A 20,596-nucleotide genomic window follows, 5' to 3' on the forward strand; every position below is an offset into this window, starting at 1 on the left:
TGATGTGTTTAATTTAGATATAAGGGCACATGAAAGAGGTACACAAAGTAATGAATAGCACAGAGAAAGAACTCCACGATTCTTTAATCATCCAGCTTGGTAATGCAAGAACAAGTGGGTATTCAGAGAAATGAAACCAATTCCGGAGAGTTCCCAGGCAATGCACAGGTAACCTGCAGAGTTGCTGGCCACGTTTCATCACTGAGGCCAAGAATTTAGGAAGAATTAAAAAAAGAAAAAAAAAACCAAACCCCGCCCCACTCAATTAATAGTAGCATGTCCAATGACAACATACAGAGTGAAAAAACAACACATAAGAAACTGATGCTTCAAGGGACCTGTCAAAGCCAAGCATTCCTTCTCTAGGATAAAGCTTCGTGTGGGGGCAGTTGTTACTACTTTTTACTGCAGTACTTCTTACACTTCACTTGAATCATCTGGTGTCAGCCATGACTTTTCTGATCAAAACTATTTTCCTGAGTATTTGAGGGTTGCCATGAGGCTTATGGTAGAAAGAAAACTCTTTATCCCCCTGAGCCCTCTCCCTGTTCTACCTCAGCCTGCAGCAGCCCAGGCCTGCGATGCGGGAGACCCTGGGCTGCTCCCACCATCGTTACAGCAGGACCACTAACATTGCCGTGTGGTTGTTTCCATGACCCTGGAACACCTCCGTGGTGGCACTTCATCCCCCCTCCAGCAGCAGCAAGGCTGGATACAACATCCCAAACTGGCTGTCATCCTCAGGCCCTTTCACAGCTACTGGAGGGGGTGAACATGGACTCAGCTCCCCAGCTTGTCTTAACAGCTGATAAAACAGGGAAGCTAATGTAGGACTCCTGCAGCGGGCCACAGCTGTGGAGTCCTCCTCAAGCTGTAGAAGCAGCTTAAAAAGAGTCTGGCAGACACAGGGACAGTGGTCTGGGCTCATTTCCACGGCTGAAAAGAAAACCAAGTTCTCCTCAGGGAAATGGGCAGAGGAGTCAATCCTGCACCACATCATTACCTGGGGAGCAGGGAGGACGGGGCAGAAGGGACGCTCTTGGTACAACTCAGGCCATATGCAATGGGACAGCTTTTGCCTCCAGAGGGCAGAAAAACGTTAATGGAAACGACCCAGCTTGCTGTGACTGCTCCACATGCCTGCTCCTTTTAGTGAGCGCTCCCTCAGAGAGGGAAAGAAAGAAAAAAAAAACACCCCAGGAGTGATTCATGAGGGCGTGAAGCTTTGTCCGCCTGAATAATGAACTAACGGTTGGCCTTGCCGACAGCCCCGCGTCCTTTTACAATCTCATCAGTCTGCGCTTTGTTCTCAGGTCCTGCTCAGCCATCAGCTGAGGAAGTTCATCTGTCTCAGCAGTACGCGGTAATGATAGCAAGGGTTAAATACCACTTGCATGGAGGTACAAAAGGCCGGTATAATTTTATACAAGGCCAGACAGCTGGTTTGTATAATTCCAGTTTTCACAGAGCGTTTTCTTTCAAGTGCATCCCCTTAAAAAAAACTTTTCCCCGTGAGTTAATTCTCTCAGTGGAGAATGCCAGCGCAGCTCCAATTATCAGTGACACAATCCAAAGCTAAGTTCGCTGTCAAACTCAGACCCAGGCTAGGGCTTCAAGAGAAAAACTCTTATAAAAGCTCTCACTATGAAAGCATTAAAGGACAAGGTAAAGAGTTTGGTTTGTGTCTATCCTGTTGGGTTTTTTCCCCCCAAAAAAACTTACCGCTCTACATTTCTAAGAGTTTCCAGATAAGAACATCTGTTTTTAAATAATCTCAGTGCTGCTTTGGAGTTTCTACAGTGTACAATGACACAATCAGCTGCTTTTTATTAACTTATTTGTTTGTGCAACAGCATTGGTGAATGTTCATCCATTCATCGCTGCACATCAAGCAACTGGGGCAGATCCAGTAGCAGGAGTGTTCAGTGCTTGCCAATTCTGGTACATCAGCACTAACTAGTAGCTGAATCATGCTTGCCTTGCCTGAGCAGGCACTCATTGAAGACAAATACACACACACAGAGTTGTGTACTGAATCCTCTTTCCTCCATGTTTTAACAGCTAAAAAGTGAGCTGAAAACATAAGTCAACAGCAAGGCATTCAAGGTGCAGCTGAATCCTCCTTCCCCTTACTCCCTTGTCTCCAAGATTTTCCCAATCATGGAAAAATGCCCTTTTCCAGGGATACCCCTGCAACATGAGTACAGGATGGAGCTGATCCATGAGGATGCCTGTAAACAGATTTTTACACTATCATGCACAGCTTTGCGAAGCTCTGAAATACCATCCTAGAAGCTCTTGGGATTTCTCGCAGAGTGTGAGCTAACAGTCTCTGACTGCCAAAGAGCTGAAGGAAGGGGGCAGAGCAAAGCAGGGCCCCAATTTGATAACACGCTGTGCACCCCTCACCTCAGCTCACTATTTGAAGCCTTTGGTACATGACTCTCCTGTTGAGGCTGGATGGAGGACACGGAGCGTCACTATCCAAGCCACAGGAGGACAGGGCAGGAGCAATACTGAGACCCGCGGGTGCCAGGTGTGCCACAGCAACCCTCGAGGACCAGAAACAAACAGTTTAATCATTTCAACAATGCGCATGTTCCCACAAAAAGGAGAAAGGTCTGACTGACAGACTACTAAAAGCAAGTGGGGTCTGTCTTCTCTGCAAGTCTTCCTAATGGCTCAGAGCAGTGGAATTGGTGCCTATCCTCTTAGAGGATAAATGGAAAAGAATGGTCCTTGAAGCTTTTAATCGTAGCACCTCGAGCTCTTAAATGCTTCAAAGACTGGATTATAGAGGGGTACACAAAAGAACTGGAAAATCCCATAGAGTCCAGTCTGATCTCTGCAACTATGTATTCTGTAACTGCCCCTTTGACAGCACTATCCTATCTGATCTGATTTTGACTCTTCGCAATGACTGGATGTGGACGAGCTGCTTGGCTGCTGTGAAGATACGGTGCGTGGTGAAGCGAGGGGGTGTTTCAGTGAAAGGCAGGTCTCAATTTGTCCTACAGCGCCTGATGATCTTACAAGCACGGATTAAAAGCAGTTTTGAAATGTCTGGACCAAAGCACTATTGCTGTCCCTGCTGGAAACAAAAGCACCTTGTAATCATGCCACAAACTGAGAAGTTTTATAACAAGCCCTCTCCTCTACCAATCTCCCAGTGTAAATCCAAGAATGGGGATCTTCACCTCCACTAAAATGAACAAAGCTGTAGATCTGGGTTTAAAAGGTAAGGGGGATCTAATTACACTTTACAAGCCACCTGCATTTCTTGAGTAAACTACTATTTAATTGAATCATTCTTCTGAAATTTTCTTTAAAGAAAAAGAAAGATACTGACTCATTATGGTTTCTTTGATCCTTTCCAAAACAAGCAGCTATATGAAGAAAGCAATTTTCTTTCCCTGGGTCCTCCCCTATTTGCTTCCCATAGTGTCGGCCTGCTCCAGCAGGCAGTCCCTGCTTATGCCATAACACTGCTCATCCTGCCCGCGGTCTCTTTTAAAGACGCAGCAGTTCTGATTAAACACCATCAGCACTACTAACGAGGTAGGTCTACTGTCATGGGCGGGTATCTAATGTCTACTCAAGGCACAGCAAAGAACTACCACATCAAGACATTGATTGTGACTTCCCCAGCCTCTAATATTTTGGGAAACATCCGACTTCTAATCCACCCTGCTCTCGCCACATCCCCACAGGAATCCCTATCAAACTTAATGTTTCCCCAAATCCTTTTACGCTGGAGCATCTCTTTCTTGAGAGACTTCATATTTATATGATCATTTAAATATTCTTCTGCAGGTGTACAGTATCTACATTGCCTCTACCGTGCTTGTGAACTATGGAGGAAAAGGAAATATTAGTTTAATAATGCACTAAGGTGATGGTAACAAAAGCAAAGCTACAGCTTTCCATAACATTAGATTTACTACATTAAGCTTTTAATACTGCAAGAGATTAACAGTGACAGATTCTGTTGTAGACTAGCAAAAGCTATTGCAATTCTTGCAACTTTCACATTAATCACATTTAAACATGCTGCTAACAGATGGGCATCATGGAGTGCTAGGTCTCTCACAAGCCAGTACTAACAAAAAGCATGTCTAGGAGATCTTGTGGCTTCTACAGTTCAGAGAGATTGTATATGTAGGCACTTTATTATTGTTTTTGTTGTATATTATCTATGATTATTGGAAAAGCTCAAGTTAAATAGATGACAGACTTTAGCACACGTGAGTGGGAAGGGAAAGGGAGGGGGGCAGAAATAATGAAAACAAGACCACCCACACAAAGTTCCCATAAGTCCACATTTCACATGCATGATCATGATTTTTCCACTACACAGGGAAAGCCTTGGATTCTGCACTGCAAGTTTTCCTCTGACACTACTACCCACAGAAACCTTTTCCCAAAGCCCAGACGCAAGCCCAAGCTGTGAAAAGTGAGCTGCCAGACACTAGCCTGGCTGGACAGAGAATGACAATCTGTCCTCCCCTTTCATTAGCGCAGATGTCAAGCTCAGGTGGCCCTTTCTGACTGAAGTTGGGAGAGCACCTGACGAAAAACCGCAGTGTTAGCACTCGGCAGCCAGATAGAACATATTAGACATTTATTAAACTTCCTAGCACCATTTTTTAATTAAACCAAGTCCCACGGTACAACCTCATCTTTACATGACTGTAATTAACCAGGACACATTGTCTGTAACATAAGAGAGCTCAGTTTCCTCTATGAGCCAGGCCTCAGAAGAAAGCTTGGCAACTGCAAACTTAGCTCAACTTAACGTTGGTCCTCACGGGGCAAGGGCTGCAGTTCTCAGTAACAAGAAATCCTGCTTTTGGAAGGAGGAGTGGAGAATCCCACCCAAGGGTACTGACTTCACCAGGCACAACCACATGGCACCTGGAAGCTTTTGCCAATGAAGGACAAAAGCGCTGTTGATGTGGAAAGGTCTCAGCCCCGCAAATTGCTTGTTATTTACAAAGCAGGTCTGTGTACATGGGGTACCTGTACAGTATTGTATCACCAGACAACACAGCTTGTTCTCACGGCTTGTGTGATATCACCTCTGGGAAGAAGGGATGGGCTGTCACCCTGCCACAGAACTGAGGAACAGAGGCGTACAGAGCCCATGGTGGTACCCACGTCACCCCATGGCATTTAACAGAAGTTAAGGGACTCATCCAAACACACAACCTAGAAACTTTCTCTGCTCAACAGCACGAGACAGGCCCACCTTAGACTGGGATGGATAGTGCAAAGTTTAGAGTGCAAAAACTTGGTGATCTGAATCCCACTAACACCCTTCGCCCAAGCCACCCATAAGAAGTCAGTGCACGAATTCAGGTCTTTTAAGCAGTAATATTCTAGTCGCTGGGCCCTCCTCTTCCTCAGCTCCAACCTGCAGAGCTGAACATCCTCAGCCCGCTTGAGAGGGACTCAGCACCTGGATGGGTCTGTGTCTCCTCTTCACATCTACCAGCCATTTGCAGACAGCAGCTGAGTCCACCTAAAAGCCACCTGTTACATTTTCTCATAAATGAAATGGTGCACCCATGGCCCATCAGCAGAAAAATAAACAGAAAAAATACTGTCATTCCCTTGCCGCTTTCCTAACCGGCGGGAGGCCGGCCACCCCGCGGGGCCGGATCCAGGCAGGGCTGCCTCTGAAGGGGGTGAGGTCCCACAGCTACAGCCCCTCAGGAGTTTCTTCCAAACCATATCACGTGCCATGAAACACAATGGTTGCTCAGGATGGAAGAGAGAAACTCCTGTCTGGACAACTAGGTAGCAATTCAATCTTTAAGCTAAGACCTATACTGCAAGACTTATTCCAAGGGCTGCAGTGGTATTGAAAACACTTCACAGGCTCCATCCTGGCCAAACGTGGCTGTCTGCGAACAAGTTTCAGCGTTACTCAGTCTGCAGCACCCTGCTCTAACACACACCATCATGCCTATAAGGCAGACAAAGGAATGCAGTGCTGCTCCGTGACTGAAAACTTCCCTGGCAGTGAAAAGGGAGACCCTCGTCTCTGAATACCTGCCTGAGGTGGCTCTTCTCAAGATGCTCCATGGACAATGTGCACTCTCTCTCTCTTTTTTTTATTTATTTTTGTAATCATCTCCCCACTACGCATACACAACACCATCCACAGTAACGTTATGGAAAAATGACTACCCTAACTTTAATGTTTCTTTGGCAGAAATGGAGAGGGAAGCAGAGGAGGGTACTTAGGGACCGGCAGAAAAGTAATCTCCTTTTGACGCAACTTGTTCAGGATGAGCCTGATCCTCAGATTCATGCCCCCTGGATGTACAGGCCAGAAGCATCTGAGTTATTTTAAACAAGCCATGTTGTGTAGTACAGCTTCTACATACACGGCTTCAGCAAGTGGTCTGTCAGGAATGACACAGACTGCTTCCTCACTCACTCCCTTCCTGCGGACAACTCCTCTCCCACGCACCGACACCGTCCTGCCGGAGGCTGTGCAGCGCCCAGGCAGGGCAGCACGAGCCGCCCACCAACATCACACACGGGAGCATGTTGCCTCAGAAAGCAGTTTGGTTGTAAAGAGGAAGCAGAGGAGAAACGTCAGCTGCTCCACATCCCTGAAGCTGCTAAGCGGCTTGTCAAGGAAGGAGAGAAGAAGGGGAGGTGGGAGACACAATTCACTTGCTATAAATGGCATATGAAAGCAGGAAGGAAAAAGGCTGCAGGATGGCAGACAGACCTCTGACGTGGTTTCCTGGTCAGTATGAAACCAGGCTCCTCAGACCCCAAACTCACAACGAGAGCTGCAGAGCCACATTCCGGTGTCCACAATGCGCTTGGATAGGACTGTGCTGGCAGGGGACTTACAGGGAGCAGGGGTTCACATGACACAACTGACCATCACAACTCTACAACACAGCAAGGAAAAAGCTGTACAGATTTGAAAGAAAAATTCAGGTGGGCTTTCACAAGCCCTACAAGGTTGTAAAACATTCCTGTAGTGCTATCAGGACACAAAGTAGTAGAAAGAACTCTGTATTATGCAGATGAAAGTTTTATTGGTATATAATTTAACATCCTCATACCCAAGGAATATGATCTGAAAGAAAAAACAAGAATGACTTTGACGCAGCAGATGTGTCTTGGACAAAGAAATACTGAAGTACTGGCCAAAGTTTGACTCAGTCAGCTCCAGCTTTCAATACTAGAGCACTTAATTATGCTATCCAGCATTTAGCTCTAGGGCTCTGTCCATCTGGCTCACGCCACTAGAATCGAGAAGCTACAGAAGAGCAGACTGCAGCAAACAAGGTCAGTATGTGCCAGCTTCTGTGGAGACATACTTAACAAGCCCAAGGTTGGACTGTCTCAAAAGGGAATAAAGGCAGGGGAGACATTTCTTTGAAATAATAAATACAACAAATTCCTTCAGTGAATCTGCAAACGACACTGTAGACTTGCGTCACTTTACCTTTCCACTTCCCCATCTGTTCTCTTGGAAGAATTAATTGCATGAACTTGGCTGAGGTTTTCTATGGTTTTATTTTATTTTTCAACCCTTGCTGTAATATAGCAGGGACAATTCATTCAAAAGCAAGCAACTTACTCTTGCGAGTACAACCAAACAGCATAATTCCAACATCCTCAAGCAAGATTTATCTCACTTCTGGGGCAGGATCACCCATTATATCCAGTAGAAGAGTCTCCATCAATACCACCACAACCCCTCGAGTCCAAACTAATCTTCCACTGTGAGAGGGAGGGGATGGGAAGTGAACTAAACCACAAGATGCTTTTGGATGAAGACACAAAGTCAAAACAAGGAAAGAACAAGAGACATCAATTATCTTCAATTTTTACCTTTGTAATGAGAGCTGTAGTACTGAATATTTTCTCCCTTGTTTGACCAGGTTGCTGCTGCTGTGTCTGTAAAATTCTTCTCCCCTTTATTAAGCTTTTCTAACCTCAGTGACCAACATTATATTGTCCAATCTTTCAACTGGTCTTCCTCCTTTATTTAGCTACGTGTTTATGTATATAGATACACAAAAAGGTGTTGTTTTTCTCGTGACCCACAGAATTTTGAGGAAGAAGATGCTATCCAAGTCTCTTCCATTTCAACTATTGTTTATAAAGGCCTGCACAAAATTGGGCACACTCCTTTATTTTGTGGTAACAGAACCTTTTAGTCTCACAGTCCAAGATGCTGCTTGTCAGGTCAGATCTACAGCCAAACAGGAAACAAAATTCCAGAAAGGAAATAAACAATCACCCCGAGCTGTGATGTTTTGCAGCTCCCTCTCATTTCATTCAACGAACTGCCATTCTGCCGTGTTCTTCAGTGCAGCACTTAGGAACAAGTAGATAAATGAAAAATACTTCTAATCTACATTAATTATTTGTGTTAAGTTCCACTTGGACAATTTCACAAATGAATAGCCACATTATAGCTGCCGAAGGTAGCTGTAACCCAGTCACTCAGGCACAGACCCAGCACTCCTCAAACAGGGGTGCTCATTTCTATACTGTACCTGTAGGCAGATGATTTTATTGTTTGATTTGATCTAGAATTGCCCTGAAAGTTTTGCATGTTTTGACAGAGGTCCCTAAAAAGTTGACAGTACAAGCTGGGTAAATACCCTGGGTCGTGCTTTAAACGGGCACCCAAGTGTCAAGGGGAACTCTGAGCACAGGTCCAGCCTGCTTCAGCCTCTCTCCTCCTTCTCTGTCAGACACGGGTGGTCAGCCCTACCTGTGGTCAACCCACGGTCGAGGCTGCCCTCCTAGCTCACCTTCCAAGTGTTCCAGCTAGCTTCCTTCTGGTCCAAAGCACGTGGCTGGCTACCGCACATCTGTCTGTACAAGAGGGATGTCTTACCACAGCCCTGCTGCCTTGCTCGGCAGGGATGGGTTGCATGGCTGGCCAATAGCAGATACATTGCTGCCTGGGTAGCCCCATGCCCCAAGCAGTGGCCCGGCCCCACAGCCCTGCCCTGGGCATGTTGTCTGGCCCAGGAGCGAGCAAGAATGAAACTGGAGACATCTGCATGCAAACTAGCATTGCTTTGCCACTCAGGCTTGCAAAGGGACAGCTTGTGGGTTCACACCGATTCACACAAGCTAACAACGATAAAGAATTAACAGCTAATCTTCAGGTGAGCCTCCGAGTCTCCATTAGGAGGATTTTGGCCAGAACACAGCTTATCCAACCTCTGTCTGGGCACCAAGGCTGAATCAAGCCTGTGGCAGCTGTAACAGAGGCCAAAAAATATTGCTGAAGTCATGAAGTAGTGATACTTATTTTCAGCTATTAGCAGAGTAATGACAAGATGATTGCCACAAAATATACTTCAGCTAGAGTGCAATATGAAAGCAAAGGAACTTAAACCAGTGATTTTAATGTGCCAGGCACAATGAATGCATTTACAACATCTATTAAAAGCAGGTTATGTTTGGGGGAGGGGGTTAATTAAACCTTCACAGGTTATCGTTAGTTTATTAACTGAACAAGACAGTATCACATTAAAGATAATCAATGGAGAATAAACCACAGTCATAAAAATTCATACTATTCATTCTCACAATGAGGGGGGTTTGCCTTTGCCATTAAGACAGAGGTAAAAGCGTAGCAGCATCCCCTGCAAAACCATCATGAAAAGAGGAGTCCAAAAGGACCATGAAAAGACGGTCCAAAAGGAAAGTCGTTCAAGCCATAAGTTTCCAAAAAAAAAAAGATTCAAATTGAAAAGAAATAATCAGTAGTTCTAGAGGGGGAAGAGGAATACGAACAAGCAGTTTTGCAAGCAGCGGAACTAATGAAGCCTGGTTTTCTCCAGCTTTTATGTCATGCAAAGGACTGACTTTCACATTGAAGAAAATGTGAGCTCCAACTGGAGCACTTTTTTTTATTGCGTTGGAACATTTATATGGGATTCTTTCCCCAGTGGATTTTCTAGTGTCTAATAAAGAACAAGTCTTCCTTCAAATGCAGCAGGAATAGTCTGTTCTCTCCTTTACCTGGCAGCCTCTTTTATGATTTCTGCACTGTGACAATGTAGTTGCAACGGTAGCTGAGTAACAGATAGAAAATTTCTGAATGGCTGGTGTGAGATACGCAGGCATGCCCGCCCCCTGCCCACCCTCTCCCCTGCTATACACACACAGAGCATGCTGTTCCTTAGTGCTTGTTTCGATAAGAAACCAGGCTAAAAATGGTGCTGTCAGAACAATCCATCCTATGGGGAAAATTTAACTTTGGCATGCTAACAGGGTGCAAGACCTCGGGCAGTTTGCTGCAGAGACCAAGACTTCAGGTTCCTGCAGCAATACTTGTTGCAGCGGAGGAGAGCTGCATGTTAGCTGCTGTGGTACAGGAAGGCCAGGGGAGCTGTGTTTAGCACAGCCCGAAGCAGCAATAAGCTGTGCTGTGCAGCCAGAAGAGGTTTCAAATAAGCATGAGAAATTTATCCCCCCAAAAAATACAAGGAGGAAAAAAAAAAATAATAAATGCTTGCATTCAAAACTTGAACGGTGCAGAGCTACGTAGCTTCCAGGGTAAGAGCTGGCCATGGGAAAGTCAGTGGTCAATCCATGATATATGCTTTTCTTTTTGAGAAATGAATTAACATACATCTCTTGACTATCCTCCTGTACACAACTCTTCACCAAAGAAAAGACCATGCCTATGCCAAGAACTGGCCATCTTTTTCCTGTCAGTAAATAAACAAATCTTCCAGGGAGAAAAAATGGAGCTGGGTAGTACCCATTCTTTGAACCCACTCCGATTTGCGTGATCAGCATTTAATCATAATTAATCTCTCGTTTCACTTAAAATTAAATTGCCCCTTATCATATCTCAGTAAATACTGGATGCAGTGAAACATGTATACCATCCTAAAAACAGTTTGTCTCTGAGCATCACAGTGCGTTACGGCTGCCTATCCTGAGCTTCATCATCAATAAGATCTGATTTCTGCAATCACAGGCAGTCACAGACCATCTGAAGAGAACAACGCTTGGTAATACCTTTTTTGGGAAAAAAAAAATAAATAAAAAAATCAGGCAAAATTGAGCATGCACAGAGAGCCCAGTTTTGCCTTTAAAGCAGGTCCAAACCCTGCGGACACAGAGGAATTTTTCCATGCACCCTGCATATTTCACTCCTAAAAGTGGCCCGATCCTGCAGCCACTGATATACACATCTTCAAGCAGAAGGATTAGCACCTTTTCCCCCCCAGCTCGCCCTCCATCCAGGCCAACTTAAAGATCTTTTCAACCATCGTCAAGCTAACAAAAAAAAATCTTTGAGAAGGCAGGGGGAAAAGCTGCGGAGGCCTGAGCAAGCTATGCATATTTATAGCACAAACACACCGCCCGACGCTCATTCTCCTCAATCACGTGCACACGCTAGCAAGACGGCTCCTCCAAACTTTCTCAGGGACTCGGTCTGAGCGGCTGTAGTTCAAAGTCCAACTGCCTTGGCAGCTGAAAAGAAAGAGAAAACCACGGTGGCTTTGTAAGAATTACAGTGATCCTATTAAAAAAAAATATGTCATTCTCTGGTGGGACTTAACACGGCAGTGCCACGCAGCACTCATTGAATTTAGCCGCATTTCAAGCACACGGCTCCTGGTGTAATTAAACCACAGGCTTAATTAGGTTCCCATCACTATTGCTTTCTTCCTGCCTTCAGCCAAGAAGGTATAAGAAAAGATTGTCCAATACAGATACTGCAATTTAAAGTCTTGAGTTAAGAACACAGTGGGTGTATATCTACTATAAAATCTACCCTAAAAACATGCCAGTTGTTAAACTAAGCAGTGCATTAGAAGCAGTTAGATATAATGAGAATGTAAATGGAAAGTATTCTAGGGAGATATTTCAGCTAAAAACAGCACAGACTGTATGCTATCTTTTATTTTAATCATGCTCTAAGCCCTGCCTTTTTGAACTTTTTATAAATTCTGCTATCTCCCTTTGCAGTTACTTACATATTGGTATATAAATTCAAAGACGAGAAGCAATTAGGAATGAAGCGAAGACTCCCTCTCTTGATGCTAATACATCAAAGGAAGTGAAAAAACCTTCCCCCTGCACACACACTGGGTAACACAGAGAGTTTCTGCTCTTCACAGCCTAATAGCTCAAGTAGTTCCAATCGAGAGTCTGATGTCAGCCTCCGATTACATGGAGATGCCAAGTGATTGGAAAGAGCAGCTTTTGAAAATCCCAGCTCTCCGACTCAGAAGACCACACAACCCTGCAACGATGCTTTTGAAACGCATATGTGTGTTATTCACATCAGCTGGTAGTATTTTTTTCCCCCCACTCTGAGCATCGTAATGTTGCTTTTAAGAGTTCCTGGGGTGGGGGGGGGTCTCTGCTTGATTTGGGTACAGCATGTCTAGGCATGTGTGAAGGAAATGTGTCAGATTAGGGGCTTTTTAAAACAGCCAGCTGTCCCCTGCACTCCATCTCTTTTGCTACCCAGTTTGGAGAAAGGAAGAGCCAGGTGCTGCCTTTAAACAGCAACGCTTAAGAAGTCCGACTCTGCCAGAATGGAGATGGAGAGGTTGGGACCCGCTCATGGCAGGGAGCAGTAAGGGCCGGCCCCCCCTCTTTTCTCCCCACCTTTGCATACCTCTGCCAGACCAGCCATAACCTGATCCTTGAAACTCAAGCCACAGAACAGGTAAACCTACGTAAGAAATGTCAACAAAGCCTGATCCTGCTGATCCAGCACAGCAGTTGAGTGGCACCGTTAGACTGGATATTTATATTTGCTTCCTGCAAGTCCTTCCCTCAGTCCAAGGACATTTGAGAACTATGCAAGAGTTTTTTGGAAACACTCCAGGCCCTTCATCTTTCATAGAGGGAAATTACCATCTTTTATGCATGTGAATCAACAGGTGAATGACCTCCCCGTGGCCTCAGTAAATTACCAGAGTCTGCTTATTTCTTAATCTCCAGATCTCTCCTGTATCAGCAGGGGAACTAACCAAAAGTAGGAATGGCTCCATTGATTTCACTGCAACACTCATTTTATGCTTCCATATGAACACATACATTAAATTATAAAGGCTTTTAAACAGACGCATGGAGTTTTAAACAGGTTGTGGGAAGTGTTTCTGTTAAACCATCAGATCCAGAGTAAGTTGAAGTCTCTTACAGGCCTGATTCTATCTTCTCTGCAGTTCTACTCCTGTGTAAAGGAGACTTCATTTAAAGGAGTTAAGCCATTTCCACCAGGGTTTCTAATAAAGCCACTGGAGACCCTTGCTTGGCTTTTGAGAATAAACTGGAAAGAAGTTCCACTAATGATTACGAGATTACACAGCTATATAGCTGCAGTGAGGTGGGAATTCAGCTTTGAGTATGTTTGGATATGAGGCCTTTTGACTGGCAGGCTCTCCGTCTAGCAACAAAATCTCCAAACAGTTCAAGCCTGTCACATCAGTTTAAGTACAAGTTGTGGGATGAAAACCAAGGAACTATAGAATGGCAAAGGCTTTCTATACTAGAAGAATACTATTAAATGAGATTTAGCAAAATTTCTGAAGATTTACATCTCTCTAACAAGGAATGGCTTCAGAGGAAAACCACAGCTGCCTGCTATTCATCTGCTACCAGGCTATGCCAGGTAAAGGCTAGTGAGTCCACCTGAGAATGGGCTCTCAGAGCCTTTCCACTGAGAGTCTCACTGACCTCAGTGGGAAAAAGGATTCTACACTCTACTTTTATCTGCAAAGTGGCCAGACTCTGCTTCCCACAAGCCAACGTGACTGAAGATGACAACTTCCAAAGCATGACACCCCTGACAAATTCTGTCCCGTTACCTTCTATCGCGTACTAAATGGATGAGAAATAAGAATCTCTCAAGCCCAGCCTCTGAATGGTGGGGTTCTTCTGTAAAAGCTCTTCTATTGCTATTCTGTAAACAAAGATAAGGAATCCTTCTCCTAAATGATGGTACTCTAGCTAATGTTAGGGCAAGGTGGGGAGGGGATCCTTAAGCGAGCAGGTTTTTCTTCCTCTGTTCCTTTGTTGTTCTGACAGCAGTAAAGGTAAGCAGGAAAGCCGATGCTTGGGCCTCCCGCTGCTTTCGACTCTGCTAACTTGCCATCAGCCCTCTGCGTTTAGAAGACGGGAAGCACTGAGGAAATTCTCCAACTTTCCCACACCCACAACTTGGGTTATTTGCATTCATGGGCAAACTACAGTCAAGCGCAGCAGAGAGGCGAGTTCTCTAACACAAACGAGTATGCAGCAACCAGCACACCACCAAAAAACCACACCTGGCAAGTAAAGCCATAAGCCTTTCTCCTTTTCCAAAAGGCCAAGTGAAGAGGATGTGTCATTCCATTCGGGCAGGTGCAGGACACAAAGCTGAAGGCGACGGATTATTACATCCAGCATACAACTCTGCTTTTCTTTGGAGGTTTTATGCTGTGCCCAACAAGGATTTACCTATTAATATGATTTCAATGTACAAAGGGAGCTCTGAATACATCCTTGTGCCTCATGTCCCCCAGGCTACCTTAGTGTGTACCTCTAAAAGTATAACTACCCTTACACTTTGATATGCTTATACACTATAAAGCACTACCATACAGAGTTAAGGGAAGCTAGAAATCTGTTCTGATTTGTCTCCAACAGTATCCGAGATATTTTTATGTAAATATATCCAACCCATGGAGGTCTACAGTTATGCGTCAGCACAACAGAAAATCCATACAATGAAAATTGCACTTTAAATTCTCTAGAATTTTGTGAAGCTGGGATAAAGTACAACACTTAGCTACCCAACTTACACTTGCTTCTGTTTTCTTTCAAGATGGCGCCTACTCTTGAGGTCTTCTCTACCTGCCTGAAGATCTCTGCAAGCATGCTCACCAACGGTTTGCCTGGGACAGCCTTGCGATGCAACTGTATCCCGAGATGGAAGCATTAAAGTGTCTAGATTCCATTTCAGCAGCAATTGAGACTTCAGCACATTGAGTCAAGGAGGAGGAGAGGCATTATCTGATGAGCTTTGGGTCCAACATATGTTTTGTAAAAATGGGATTGTGGCAGAAGGCACATAAAAACCTTACAATTGATTAAACATTTCCCTGCAGTGCTCAAAACCCCAACAGAAAAGTGTTATATCAGTGTGTAAAAACAAAACAAAACAAAAAAACCAACCCCTCCCCCCCCCAAAAAAAACCCCAAACCAAACAAAATCAAAACAAAACCACCTAAAAACCACCCTGAAAGAGACTAAAAACAAAAGTGAAACTAGCCAGGCTGTTCTCAGTAACCAACTTCAATCAAACAGAATAAATTAATGCCAAGCCTAAAATGATAAATAATCAGTTCACAGCTGTCTTTTTCATCTCAATACTGACACTTCAGGGAAGAAGAAAAACCTATAGGGGAGCTCACTGCAGAGATCCAGGGGCGTCTGAAGAGCAGAGTAACAGGGGAGATCCCCACACTTCTAAGCAGCTGTATCACTAACTGCAAGCACGTAGGAAAATCGGGAATGGAAAAGTGGAGCAATGAAGATACAGCAGGCAACTGCTGGAAACGATACAGCTTTTAGAAAGATTGGCTACTGGTAACACATCGATGCTTTCAGAAAAAAAAAAGCCTGGAATGCGTGGAATTCTCTGGGATGCCAGGGTGCAAAGAGGATCTCGTTAACTAGGGCTTTCAAAATCTGCTGCCCGGTCATTGACGATTATTCAGAAAGCAAGATGGCTTACATCATCAGTTTCCGAAAAGTACAATATTCCACTTAGACTGCCAGATCTGTAGTCCTCTAGACTGAGAAACCATCTTTCCAAATAATAACTGAGGCACCGAGTCCTGAGTCTACACAAAAATCCAGCACTTCTCCTACATTTCTGTATTACCAAGATAATCAAGCATCTAATAATAAAACTGGGCAGTACTGCACTGCTCAGTTCTCTTGCTGGTAGTAAGAAAACGCTAAGCAACAGCCAGACTGACAACAATCGTGTTATTCCCACATGGTTCTGCTTTAGAAGCAGACCCTGGAGCTGCTCATGATGAAAAGCAGTAAAGTACTTGCGGTGGCAGAAGGGCAAAGTAGTTAGTTCAGGAGCTGAGCAGGAAAACATTTCTCACCCTTGTTTCTCTTCCAGTCAGAGGGTGGAAAAGGATTCATATTTGCAAGACGCTAGCTGGCCAGAGGCTTATAAGAAAGATGAAAGAACACGCAGCATCTGGGAAGGCAGAGGCGAGGGACCTTGAGGTTTTGAAGATGACCTGCTTGCGACTGCCCAGAATCAGTCCTTTATTGTGCCTAACGAGATTTTCCAATCACGCTTTCTGAACAGTGGCAAGAACAAAAGAGCAACGCATAGGTAAACACCTTTACCAGTAGCTCAGCAGAGGAGTTTAAGTAGTTTTCTTAAAGCAAAGCATACCCAGTCTTGCAAACGTTCACCACTTTGATAGTAACAGACCTGAGAATGCTAAGGCCTCATGAAAATGACAGTGGTAGTGATAAGCACTAATGGCAAAATGCTGTTTTTAATTAATTCCAATTTTCTGTTAATATTCCCTGAACCCAAAATAGATGTTTTATTTAAATACAACAATACATAATTTTCAATATAAAATACATTATTATGGAAAATTTTACAATACACTGTTTTCAAGAGAGCTCCTTTCCTGCTCCCCTTCCCCTCGGTATCATCTCTGTGATTGCCGAGGAATGGCATTCTGGGCAAGGGATAGGGCCAGGGAAGCCCCTCTGTAACCACTGGCTCCAGTGGCTCCCGAGGTGGCGTTGGCCCATTATTTCCTTTTCCTCACCCAGACCGTGCCTTCCTAAGGGAATCTCAGTATCCAGCTGGCTTACGAGGCATGGAGAAAAAGGCCTTCCAATGTCACAGCTCAGTATCTAGGGCATGTCTGGTAGCATTATTCTCAAATCACTGTGCTGCACTTGCTGTTAGAACATCAAGAATGTCTCACTGTGGCAAGATAGCCTGGTAGTTTTAAACTGAGTGCTTAAGAAAAATGTATGAGTGGGCTGCACTGTTGTGGTGTTAACATACTGGTACACAGTGTCACTTGACACAGGTCAAGGCTCCAAGCAGCCCAGCACGTCCAGACTCCTGGTATGCAACAAGTTCAATGTGACCATTACAAGTCATGACATGGGTGCAGGGGCTGCATGCCTGTCACCAACTTGTTCCATGTGGTGCAAGTCCAAACCTCCAGCCAGTTCTGAGGTAGTCTTAGATGTGCCATTTGGGCTGGACAGCCAAAAGACAGCTCAGAGGCCACCTCATCATTCCCATGTTTGCTGCTGGTCAGCATGCCTTAACGTGATGCTGGTAAGGTCCTGGGCAGACCTGTGACCACCTGTGATTGCTCTGTTGGTTTCAACAAACCAACTGGGTGCAGTGACTTGAGTGAAATACCGTCAGGAGTGAACTGTGTAGGTTCTTCATGCTTAAAACAAACACTAGCATAGTCTTGCTGAAAGGAATAACGAAGGAGGAGGTGTCAGCCCAGAAAGGAGAAAGCAAGCTATCATTATACACTACAGTGAGGATGGGCTGCCAGGCAGTTTTATCTGGCCCTTGGGAACACTGATCAGTCTGGAAGCCAAAGGGAGGTGTTGCTGTGGATGCCTGTGGATTTGGGGGATGTGAAGAGAAGATGTGCTGAATGGTGCTGTTCAGCTCCACATCCCAGTTGAGATGTTCAGATGTAGCACTATGCAAATGCAGCTGTGCTGGTCCAACACTGGATGGGCAGGTGGAGCATGCAAAGAAGTGGACTGCTCATGCACATTGGGTTGGTTTCACCTTTAGAGCACATGTAGCACAACACTGCATGGGGAGAAGTGATGACGACTAGGCGACCTGCCTTCGAGCAGCTATATAGCCGGAGGCAAGGCACACACCTACTGGAGAATGGGTACTGTCAAAAACAGGCATTGTGGAGGAGCCCGTGGCTGGCCAGACCAAGGGACATCTGCGGCTCTGTCAGCGGCACTGCACTGTACTGTACACAGGGAGGAGGAGGAACAGCGGGCAGATGCAGGGAAGATCCTGACCAAAAATCTCTCCCCTCCCAAAAGAGAAAAGGATTTAAACGAAAACAGAACACCAAAGAAGCGGATTCTGCATTTATCGTCACAGAGGTAAAGCCAGACTCTCTAATTAAGCATATGACATAACTGTGCTGTAATATCAAGGTTTTGCACTGTGATTTGAAAACAAGCCGCACTTGCACAATCCAGAAAGAAAAAAACCATACAGATTAGAAAGGCTAAGCTCTGCTCTCACTTACATTAGTATATACCCACAGTTACTCAGCTCAAAAGACTTACAGATGAGAATGTGATACAAGGAGTTTCATTTCCTCAGACAGTTCTCTCACTACATCGGCCAGAAGGAAGCCTCCTTCTCACCGCAGTTTCCAATCACAGCCCAGCACTCTGTTCTGATTACACACTCGTCTTGAAACCACAGAAAGCCTCACTTGGTCTGATCTACAGTTGATGTATATTAATGTATCACCAGCAAAGTCACTCCACAGCTGCCGAGGATGTAGCTTAAATACCGCTGAATACTTAAGGTTTGATTCTGTTAATCAGTACAGGTTCGCTGATCCTAAAAGAGTTACTTGTATTTCCACACCACTCCAAAGGGGAGAAAACCCAGAACACGATTTTTAAAACAGCACATTTTAAAACAGCACATTTTAAAACAGTCCTAGAAGAGGGCATGTTTGCAGTTACCCCGGTGTAAATTCACTTCGGTGTACTCACTGGAGGTACTCGGGATTTAGAGGGGAACAGCAGAAGGCAAAAACTAAGCCAAATTCCCCTTTGAAGCTATTGCTTTTCCTGAACCAGATATTAAGGGGACAGGATCGACACCAATCTCTGCTATTCCAGACTTCCCATCCACAGCCCTACCTATCAAAAAAATACATACTCACAAGCACTTGGGAAGCATATGCACCCGTAAGAGTACGAAATCATTACACTGCTGTGAACGTGAACCATAATCAGCAGAAATCAGCAGCTGTTACGACTACGGAGCCTGTCACCACTTTTATAGTTTGGGTGGAGAAGAAGCAGGATTCGAGCACTTACGGCTTATAACACAAGTCGCATATTGCCTTGATCTTTCTCTCTTCCCCCCCACCACCCCCCCCCGCCGCCCCCGGCTCTTCAGGGCCACTCTTTAAACAGAAAGAGGTCATTAACCAAACTTCCTTATTTTATGGCCCCGAAAGTTGGCTAACAACGAAGTAGCTTTATTATTTCTACTTAGGAGCTTAAAATTTCGACCGGGAAGTCAGAGACGCTTCTAAGGGGAAGATAAATCTGCCCGGGATGGGGGTCACACCGGCAAAGGGAGAAAACCCAAAGATGCCCGGGGGTCGGGGGATCACCCCCATCCCCACCACCACCGCCGGCGGCCCCGCAGACAGACCTTGGCCCCCTCCCCTGCCAAACCCTTGGCTGCAAAAGATGCACCCCGAGAGCCCCGCCAGCCACCTCCTTATGTAGAGGCACAAACCACTGACATCATCCCTCTCGCCGGCATCGCCCCGGCGCCCGGCGGCGCCCACCGAACCGACCCGACCCGACCCACGCCACGCCGCGGCCCCTTCCCACCCTGCCGCCCCAAACTTTGCAGGGCGGGTTACCGGGGAGGCGGGGGGGGGGAAAGTGGCTTCCCCCGCCGGGCTCCCCGGGCTGCGGAGCGCCCCATCCATCACGCCATCATCACCCCGCGGTACTTACGCACTGCCTCCTGCTTGGGGTCGAGGCCCCGCACAGCCCCCTGGAGACCGGCGATGCGGCCGTGCAGCGCCCGGACGCGGCGGTGGGTGCCCTGGATGTCAGCCTCGACCTCCTGGAAGAGGGTGCAGGCGTGCCGGGCCACGTCGGAGAGCTGCCGGAGGATCCGCGACAGGGCCACGTTGCTGACCGAGCAGAGGTCCAGCACCATCAGCACCGCCGCAGCCTCCCTCTCCCCGCCGCCGCCGGCCGCCTCCGCGCCCTCGCCCGCCGTCCCCGGCTCCTCCGGCGGCGGGTCCCGCGGCGGCGGCGGCGGCTCCGCTCCCCAGCTCTCCTCCAGCACGGAGGCGGCGGGCTGCCGCCGGCACAGCCGCTGCGGCTCCACGGTCCGCTTGGCGAAGGGCATGGCCGAGCCCTCGGCCGGGGCTCTCCCGGGCTCCCGCGGGTACTGGCGGGGATCGCTGCCCTCCTCCTTATCCTCCTGCTCCTCTTCCTAGCCGCCGCCGCCGCTCCTTGCCCCGCCGCCGTCACTCGCGGGCGGCCGCCGGCGGGCGGCTCATCGCCTCGCTCCTTCCTTGCGCGGGGCTCCGGGGCTGCCGAGCATCCGCCGCTGCCGCCGCCACCGCCGCGGGGAGCCGGGGCGCATCCGCGCCGCCTCGCTCGCTCTCTCGCTCGCACACCGTCCCGCTCCGGTGGCGGGTGTGAAGGGGCGGCCCGAAAACACGGCGAGAGGAATCCCGCTGCCGCGAGGAGGAGCGAGCCGCCCGCCCGGCGGGAGAGCGGCGGGGCGGGGGCGGGGGCCGAGGCCGG

General features: G+C 46.6%; 1 protein-coding gene across 3 annotated transcripts in view; it reads right to left on the reverse strand.

The window, feature by feature from the left end:
- Positions 1-20,472, reverse strand: part of NHS (NHS actin remodeling regulator) — a 266,848-nt gene extending 246,376 nt beyond the window's left edge. For all 3 annotated transcript variants that reach the window (XM_074605639.1, XM_074605650.1, XM_074605627.1), the window contains exon 1: positions 19,790-20,472. In XM_074605639.1, coding sequence (XP_074461740.1) covers positions 19,790-20,192 — 403 coding nt within the window. In that variant the 5' untranslated portion in view covers positions 20,193-20,472. The remainder of the gene's footprint in view (positions 1-19,789) is intronic.
- Positions 20,473-20,596: the final 124 nt, after the last annotated feature.

The sequence above is a fragment of the Larus michahellis genome, chromosome 1, assembly GCF_964199755.1.
Source record: "Larus michahellis chromosome 1, bLarMic1.1, whole genome shotgun sequence".
Classification (NCBI taxonomy): Eukaryota; Metazoa; Chordata; class Aves; order Charadriiformes; family Laridae; genus Larus; species Larus michahellis.